The 8,744-nt window shown below is 34.7% G+C and overlaps 1 protein-coding gene across 3 annotated transcripts; it reads left to right on the top strand.

The window, feature by feature from the left end:
- Nucleotides 1-2,776: 2,776 nt before the first annotated feature.
- LOC110809839 (uncharacterized) lies at nucleotides 2,777-8,381 on the top strand. 3 transcript variants are annotated; one of them, XM_022035786.2, is made up of 10 exons: nucleotides 2,777-2,917; nucleotides 3,529-3,604; nucleotides 3,807-3,921; nucleotides 5,078-5,114; nucleotides 5,246-5,315; nucleotides 5,478-5,582; nucleotides 6,134-6,284; nucleotides 6,390-6,472; nucleotides 7,757-7,850; nucleotides 8,122-8,381. In XM_022035786.2, the coding sequence occupies exons 2-10, from the start codon at nucleotides 3,574-3,576 to the stop codon at nucleotides 8,207-8,209; spliced, it is 774 nt and encodes a 257-aa protein (XP_021891478.1). In that variant the 5' UTR covers nucleotides 2,777-2,917; nucleotides 3,529-3,573; the 3' UTR covers nucleotides 8,210-8,381. The 3 variants fall into 3 exon arrangements, 2 of the variants coding, with proteins under 2 accessions (XP_021891478.1, XP_088063947.1); XR_015813420.1 differs by lacking the exon at nucleotides 2,777-2,917 and having other exon boundaries at nucleotides 2,940-3,604; nucleotides 7,746-7,850; nucleotides 8,122-8,139; XM_088207821.1 differs by lacking the exon at nucleotides 2,777-2,917 and having other exon boundaries at nucleotides 2,943-3,604.
- The last annotated feature ends 363 nt before the right edge of the window (nucleotides 8,382-8,744 follow it).

Genomic DNA, 8,744 nt, shown 5'->3' with positions numbered 1-8,744 from the left:
AATCATATACAAACAAGCTAAACGATAATTTATGCCAAACAGACAACATATAGTATCAACACCCCAGTCATTCAATCCATAATCAATAAAACAGTACAATATGCACACGAAACTATAAAATGAAAACATCGAACCTCATGCTGCATTGAAGACTGTAAAACAGGCCAAATAACAGTTAACCGACAAATACACTAGACTCGGGCTCCATTAGCGACCTTAAGCAATTTCACACATTCGTTGATTCATGAAATACCGTTTTATCATTTATTGAACTTTAAAACCGTGATAGGAAATAGGGTGAGGGGTCCTTACTCGTTTCGGGGTCCGAACACGGCTTCACAGTGTGCCTACAGGCTGTCCCTAATTTTCCCTGAATTTTCCTCGGGGAACTGAAACGCACTACTGGTACCTGCACGTGTTCCAAAAAAATCCCAAATTAGGCCCAGGGCCCCTTTCGGCCCAAATCGCAACTCTGGCACGGCGGCTCCGCCGTGCTCCGGCGACGGCATTCACCTCGGGTTGGCTGTTTTCGGCCGTTTTCAGCCGAATTCGGCCACACTCGCATCGGTCCCTACGAGAAAACAACCCTAGGGCCCTCGGGGGGCCAAAAAATCACGGAAAAACGGAGCTTACCGGCGGCAGCGCTCTCGGGTGCGGCGGCTCTCCGGCGAGGTTCGTGTTTTGGTGATTCGGCTCCGGTAAACCTGTAGAGAAAAGAGTGGTGATCACGGTGATATAAAATTTGCATCAAACGGAGGCCGGGAAGGGCCTCATCGGAGGCAAAAACCGAGAAGGGCGCGGCGGCGCCGCTGGGCTTCGGCCGTGCATTCCGGCCGTTTGGCCGGGATTTTGGCTCCGATTTGGCCACAGGAGGAATCAGCGTGGAAAAACGAGTCGGGGGTATGAAATTTACCTCGATCGGCGGTCGAAAATTCCTCCGGTGCGGCGGCGGGTGGCGGCGGCCGGCTTCTGGTTCGTCTTCTCCGGCGAGCGGCAGGCGGCTAGGGTTTGTGGTCTGGTGTGGGGGTTCTATTTATAACCCCTTGCTTTTTGATCTCAGCCGTCCATTTTGTTTTAATCTGGGCCGTCCGTTTTTTATTAAATCTGGGTCGTCCGTGCGTTTAAATCTGGGCCGTCTGATCGCACGCTTGATCTGGGCCGTCCGATCGCGCCCACGCGGATCGCCAACGTGGTCCTTTTTGGAACGACGTGGTTTTGCCACGTGGCAGGTCCCGGTTGGCCGGGACTGCTGACCGGGCCTGCTGACGTGGCTGCCGACGTGGTTTTTTTTTTTTTTTTCTTCTCGGTCCGGGCGCTACACGTTTCCTCCTTCTCTTACCCGTTCTCCCTTTTTCTTTCCTCCTCTGTTTTTCCTTTTTCTTTCTTTTTTTTTTCTTTTCCTTCCTCCTATTTATAGTCCACTTACTATTCATCCTGACCGTCCATCCTATCTCACCATCTACACTCATCCTAGTCGTCCATTCCCTCTCTTCCAAACAACACCGTTCACTCCTCTCCCTCTCCCAAATATATATATATTTATTTATATATTATTATTATTATTATTATTACCATATATATATATATAAATACATTTTTTTTCATCCAAATCTCAGCTACTACATGTGAGCACTACCAAAATGATACGTAAGTATTTACATGAACTTACTGTTTTATTTTAGTTTTTTTGAAAAAAAATTACAAATTATAATTTAGTAAAAATGTGAGTGCCATTTAATTATAAATTAGTTCCATATTCAATTTAAATTAGGTGAGTTTTTGTGATTTATTTTTTAATTTATAAAATGCTAATTGGTTATTATTGAATTTAATATATGAGTAGAATACATCAATTATATGTTAAAGATATAAATTATAATTAATTTTTACATATTAAATTATTAAGTTCTAGAAATTAAACGAAAATATGGATAAATATCAATTATAATTTTCAATGGTTATCAGCCTATTTGATTGAATAAACTGGTACTTTCTATACCTATATATATATATATATATATAGGTATAAACTCTAAACATTACATCTGCTTGTAAAAAATTCATCGTAACACTTACAATACATAATTTTATATTATATTTAAAGTCAACGAATTCTAATTATATTTTATTATTTTATAAAAGTATTATGAATTAATAAATTTATTTTAAAATAATTAATTTATTAAAATTATTAATATATTATTATAATTTCTGATTTTAAAAAAATATTAAATAATGATTAAATTCAGATATATAGGTATAAGAAATTCACTGCACGTGTGAAGTCCAGTGAGAGTGATTAACATTAACATCTAATCTGTTCGTGGCTGATTTGCTGGCAAGTTTGTCTCTCTGATTGAAAAATTATTTTATATATCTAATATAATATTTATATTACTATTAAAAAATTAATTTGGATTAGAAAATTTAATTTTATATATATATATTTTTATTATTATTATTATTATTATTTATCCCGTATCAATGTACAAACAAGAAAAAGTACTACAGAAAATTAACTAATTATAATTAAATTTATTAGCTTAAATTTAAATTTTTATTTTTATTTTTTGAATAAACATAATAACTTAATCACCGTCAACACGTCAGTTCTTTTTCTTGGTATATACAAAATTAAATCTTAAATCATTTTTTATTAAAATTAATGATAAAACTTGAGAACAAAAACAAAAACAAAAAAAAAAAAACCCTTAACCCAGTGTTATCTAAATTCTTGAAGGGTATTTTGGTCATATCAGTTGGTAGTTTGACGTTTTACTGGGGTTACAGAGGAGCAAGAACAAAACAAAAAGTAACAGGCAGCGGAAATTTGTGGAAAGAAGACGAAAGACAACTCAAAGAAGAAGGAAGAACAAGCAATATCCTCTTAGGGCTTGTTTGGCTTAGCTTAAGTTAGGTTGGTCATGCATTAAACCTTAAATACCCAATATTTTTATCAGATATTCATTGTTTGTTTTCCAGCTGCAAAGTTCATTATCCCTTTCTCACTCTTTTTTCTTCTTCATTGTAAATTCCTAGTTTTCTTTTATGTAGTGGGTATCAAGCTGTATAAAAATATGAATGAACGTGTGTAATCTCTTGTGGAGAAAATGGAAACTTAAAAAAAATATTTATATTCTTTTTGGTGATATTCTTGGGTTGCTGTAGTTGAAATGCTTTACTTTGCCACTGTCTACGAGCATAGATTCCTTCACTCACTTATTATCTGCACTACAATCTGAAAGCTCTCTTTGGATTTATCATATTTTCTCTGCAATAATGTGCTTTGATCTCTATGTGGATTCTTTCTTCATAAAGAGCTGCTGCTTTTTCTTGGTCCGATTTTTTAGTGCCTTTCACTTTCTGATAATTTATTTATTTGGACGACATGGGGTTATGTATAACTGGTGTGAGTAGGAGAGCTGATGTGGATTGATGGGTTGTGTGTGTATATATATTATTTTCCATTTTTACCCTCTCCCAACGGTTATAAATAGGGATATGGATTTTAATTTTTCTTCATTGCAGAATCTCAGAATAAGCGTTGCAATAGAGGGTCTGAAAGACTCTATAATGAACTACAATAGCTCCATTTTGGGTTCTGGTTAGTCTTTTTATTGCCTTAATTTGCCCTCTCTATGCTTCGTATTAATGGTCGTGCAATAGCTCCATTTTGGGTTCTGGTTAGTCTTTTTATTGCCTTAATTTTTGCCCTCTCTATGCTTCGTATTAATGGTCGTGCCTTTGTCTGAACTCTAAAGGATCTGAGCCTATTTTCTCGAACCTTGTTAACTGTATAATTTCAGGTAGTAGAACTACAAGCAGAACATTTGAATTTGGAAGGACTTATGTCGTGAGGCCAAAAGGGAAGCACCAGGCAACTATAGTTTGGTTACATGGCCTTGGCGATAAGGGCTCAAGGTATTAATGTTATTTTCTGTTAGGATTGAGTTAGCATTTTTTTGGCAGATGAAATTTCAAAGTGAAAACATTTATTATTGCTTTTCATTTACATTCCTTGGTGTGAAGAATTTGGGTTTAGCTGTCTGATTAATAGAACAAAAAGTCTTAATCTAGTCTACACTCCAATTTTATCTGTCAAGTTCTGCTTTCTAAATTGGCTTCAGCTTCCCTAGCGTGTGAATGGAAATTCAGCTCAGAAGATTTAAAATTTAGATAGTAATTTAATGAATAATCACCATTGCTTTTATTCCTTGTTTATTCTGCCAAGGGGTATTTTTGAAATTTGATTATCTTCTCTCTGCCTTTGAGTATATTCTGTGTGGGAATGGTGGACTTATTTTGTCCTAAACATAAAAAACAAAGGGGAATTGGAGAATGTCAATATCTTGCCCTGTACTGGTGGAAGAACTTTATGTTTACTAATCCTATTGAGTTATGTACCTTTCTAGAAGATTCGCACAATGACTGACTTGATTGGAGAAGGAAATTGCGCTGTAAACTAAATAAAACCATGGCTAGCTGTCATTTTATTTCAACCTTGGATATTGACACTGAGCTATGTATATGTTGGAGGAGCCTCAGATTCAGAAGCTGTCTAAATGCCATAATTTAGAATAGGGGACCACATTTTCTCAGCAGCCTTCTGTTGTCCTTTGTATTTGGAGACATGGTATATTATGCGTAAAAGATATAAAAATGCATGCAAAATTACTTCTGATTTCTCTAAATTATTATCAGGCAAATGAGACAATTATTGTATTGTCTTCTACCATCATGTGCTAATACCTGACCTTAATATGGAGAGGTGGTCCCAAAGTTTTTGTTCTTTTCTTCCTTTGATTATTCGTAAGAAGGGACTAAACTCGAGTCTAAACCAAGTCGAAAGATGCATCTATAACGAGGCTAAGCTTACGAGTGTGACTGTGCGAGATGGTCCCAAAGCTTGATGCATTAAATTGGTGTTTCTCAATTATGTTATAAAAATTCATATTCTCATGGTGATCCAGTCCTGCTTTATTGTTTCAAAATGCATTGATAAGCCTTTTTAAGCATATATGATTATCATTTGTCAGTCCTAAGGTGGACTTTCACCCTTTTTTCCTTTGTTTTGCAGCTGGTCCCCCCTCTTGGAAACACTGCCTCTTCCAAATGTAAGGATTTTTTTCATTTTAAAATATTTCAGTTGCTTCTGTATGTGAATAGAATGCAAAATGCATCACAGGTTGCACTAAATCTTTATTCATAGGAGAAAATCTCATTTTGCCAATTTTTTCTTCTGCAGATTAAATGGATATGCCCAACTGCTCCTACTAGGCCAGTAGCAATATTTGGGGGATATCCTTGCACTGCTTGTAAGATTTTTATTGCTTTCAAGAGCTGTTTTGTTTGAGATCTTTCAATCAAAATCTTATTGTTGTTCTTTTGAAAAAAAAAAAAATCAGATTGTTTGTAGTTCTGGTTAATTTACATTATTGAAATCAGGTTGTACCGATAGATTTTTTTAATTATGTCAGGGTTTGATGCTGGGGATCTTACAGAAGATGCGCCAGATGATGTGGAAGGCTTAGATGCTTCTGCTGCTCATATTGCCAATCTATTGTCAACAGAGCCAGCCGACAGTATGGTTTTTCTTCTACACATGTATATGCACTAATGAACTTTTTGGTGTAAAGTCATAATAATTTTGATCAAACGTGGAGGAGAATTAAGTTTATATGTTAACTTTTTTTTATTTAATTGGTAATACGTTATTGACCAACAAATCTTTGATAGTCTAAGAGAATTCTTTGCAGATCTCCAAATATTTTTCTGCTAATCCTTGATTCTTTTATGTCTTTCTAAAGATGCTTTGCTAAACTGGTGTTTACTTATAGTTAGACTTTCATTTTGGGAGCTTTCCAAGCAAATGGAAGCTTGGCATACATTTTTTTCTTAGTGAGTTACTCAATTCCTTCTAAAAATGAATTTCTGCTTACTGTGCAGTTGTTTGTTCTAAACTTATATGACAAAGATGCAGACCCACATGTCCATTATAACAGTTAGATCTCACGAATATGACTTCTGTTTGCGGATCATAAATATTTTCATAGCAATTGATTGTACAGTAAATAATTGACTAAAAAGCTACAGTTTCTTTATAACTCCTTTAACCACATTACTGTTTTTGCAGTCAAACTTGGCATAGGAGGCTTTAGTATGGGTGCTGCAACTGCTCTCTACTCTGCGACATGCCGCATATTAGGACATTATGGGAATGGAAACCTGTATCCAGTTGCCCTAGATGCAATTGTCGGTTTGGGTGGCTGGCTTCCATGTTCAAGGTTTGGCTTCTACCATATATGTACAGAAGTTCAACTTCTGCACGGAAATGCTTCATGTGCTTTATGGTTGATCAATTTAACTCATATTAGCGGCTCTTTTCCCAGGACCTTGAGGAACCGAATGGATAAGTCGCTTGAAGCTGCAAGGCGTGCAGCATCATTGCCCATTTTGCTCTGCCATGGATCAGGTGTGCTAGTCACCTTAATTGATTTGATTCATCCTATATATATAATTGTCTTGACCTGGATTATTAATGTATAAATAATATATTGGTCTTTTTTCTTTCAGAAAAAGAATTTTCTTAGAAAAAAAAAAAAATGGTCGAGTCAATTACTCAACATAGTACTAGAACTAGATATCTAGAGTTGGATTGGACTGCTACTTAATTTCTGTTGATTAAATTTCAATGCAAGATTTATGATTCTATACTTAGTCCATGCTTTTGAGCTAATAAATTTAAACATGAGAGAGTGTGTTAATATATAAATAATAAATTCAATCATCGTTATCAACTTAAACTTCTGAAAAAAAAATTAATAGCAATATATTACTTAACACGATGATCAAAACTGCATGATCGAGTGAGTATATTTACACTTTTTTGCAACTTGTGTGCTTGGATTTATTTCTGTCCAACGGATGAATAGCGTACAGTTTTATGCCAAACAATGATGTGCACGAGGTGCTCCAGTATTTCACAGTTGAGGAAATATTCTTATTTATAAGGAGAAGTCACCCTCTCTTTCAAGCAAAGCGTCTTTTATAGGGAAAAAAAGGGAAAAAAAAATATCGACGATATAATTGCTCACTTAGTTCAGCGAAACTCTGGTCACATCATAAGAGCTGTCTGTGAAAAGTTGGTTATTAACAATCTACCCATATACCCGTACTTTCGGGGACTATAATGGCTAAATGGAATTCCTCAATCGGGTTTGTTGATGTACAAAAGGTTCTCTTGTATCTAGATCAGTTAGATCTTCAAAAAAAAAAAAAATCCTACGTCAGTTAGATCTTTGAAAAAGATTTCGATGAGATAGTACATCACTTCAGCTCAACAAAATTCTAGCTACATCACTAAACATGAACGTCAACACTTATTTTAGAATGTAAGACTTTGACACATTATTTTTAATTAATTACTTATTCAATGTTAAATATTCTAAGATAATTGTTTCAACGGGGAGAAGAGGAATATGTTGCAACGCATAATTCTACTCAAAGAGATGCTTGGTGAATTATACTGTTTGATAAAGTTGTTGCTAGTGTAGAAGACACTTTGATTGCATTATTTTCCAAAGCATTCATGAGAATCAGAAGTATAAATACTTTCAGATAGGGCCCCTTAGATGGAGAGCTTTTCCAGAATTTGTGCTTACATCATATCTGCCTCCAGAAACAATCTTGTGTTTTAGTTTGTTTGCTTGTTCAAAAGTATATATATATATATATAAAAGGACCAGTTTGTTTGTAGCGGATGATGTGATAGCCTATAAACATGGAGAGAGATCAGCACAGGCCTTGAGTTCAATGGGATTCCGGAATCTTATCTTCAGAACCTACCACGGGTAATTAACTCCCTCTCTCCTCTATTCAGTCAGTTCCTCTTTAGCAGTATCATAAGTGATCAGCCATATTTTCTGGTGACTTGTTAATGGTTACAATCATCGAACTAGATTAGTTTCTCACCTCTTGAATAACCCTTATGAATGAATCTTCAAATCTAATGCTGCATTTGGTTCTTTTCTTAGTCAGATATTCTTATAAAGTATAAGTTACTGAAACTTCAGTATGAAATCATCTTATATTTGTTGTAAATAACAAATATTTACTGTGCAGAGTGGGTCATTACACAGTTCCAGAAGAGACAGATGAAGTCTGTACTTGGCTAACAGCAAGGTTAGGGCTTGAAGGGTCAAGGCGTTGATGTGAAGAAGGATGGAGAGATTGAGAAGAATAGTAGAGGAAGAATTATACTAGACTTGTAAAATTAGATGCTTTTGATGTGGGGAATGTACGGTATAGCTGCCATGATTCTTAGTTTCTTCCATCATGCTAATTCTATCTTTTACTAAATAAAAAATTTTTGTGCCATGATCTACTGTTCTTGAGTTTTATTTATTTATTTATTTATTTCAGTTGTCTTTGGCAGAATTATTTTACTTAAAATATTTGATTTAAAATTTTAATAATAAAATTAATAGTTAATATAGCACTAACCCAATATTGGTTTAGATTCAAATTACTACTGGCCTTTAAAAGTTCAATTTAAAATTTAAAATGTGACTTGAATTTTTACATAATATGAGATTGGAGTGTCGTAATTAGTGTACTACTAAAATTCTTAATTTATGAAATGAAACTAGGAATATAGGAAAAATGTTTTTTTTTTTTTTAATTTGATTGATTTATTGAATTGAGATAAAATAGATTTATATTTTTTACTTAACTAAATGACAAAA

The sequence above is a fragment of the Carica papaya genome, chromosome 7 (assembly GCF_054855325.1).
Source record: "Carica papaya isolate Zhongbai chromosome 7, ASM5485532v1, whole genome shotgun sequence".
Classification (NCBI taxonomy): Eukaryota; Viridiplantae; Streptophyta; class Magnoliopsida; order Brassicales; family Caricaceae; genus Carica; species Carica papaya.
Note: the sequence above shows the minus strand (reverse complement) of the source record. Positions and strands in the feature narration are given on the sequence as shown.

Bases quoted from the DNA above. Each gene is read 5' to 3' on its own strand.
- LOC110809839 (XM_088207821.1), top strand. From the start codon at position 3,436: ATGGGTTGTGTGTGTATATATATTATTTTCCATTTTTACCCTCTCCCA. The intron at 6,285-6,389 runs GTTTGGCTTCTA...CTCTTTTCCCAG, and splicing joins GGCTGGCTTCCATGTTCAAG to GACCTTGAGGAACCGAATGG. The intron at 6,473-7,756 runs GTGTGCTAGTCA...GTTTGTTTGTAG, and splicing joins TTTGCTCTGCCATGGATCAG to CGGATGATGTGATAGCCTAT.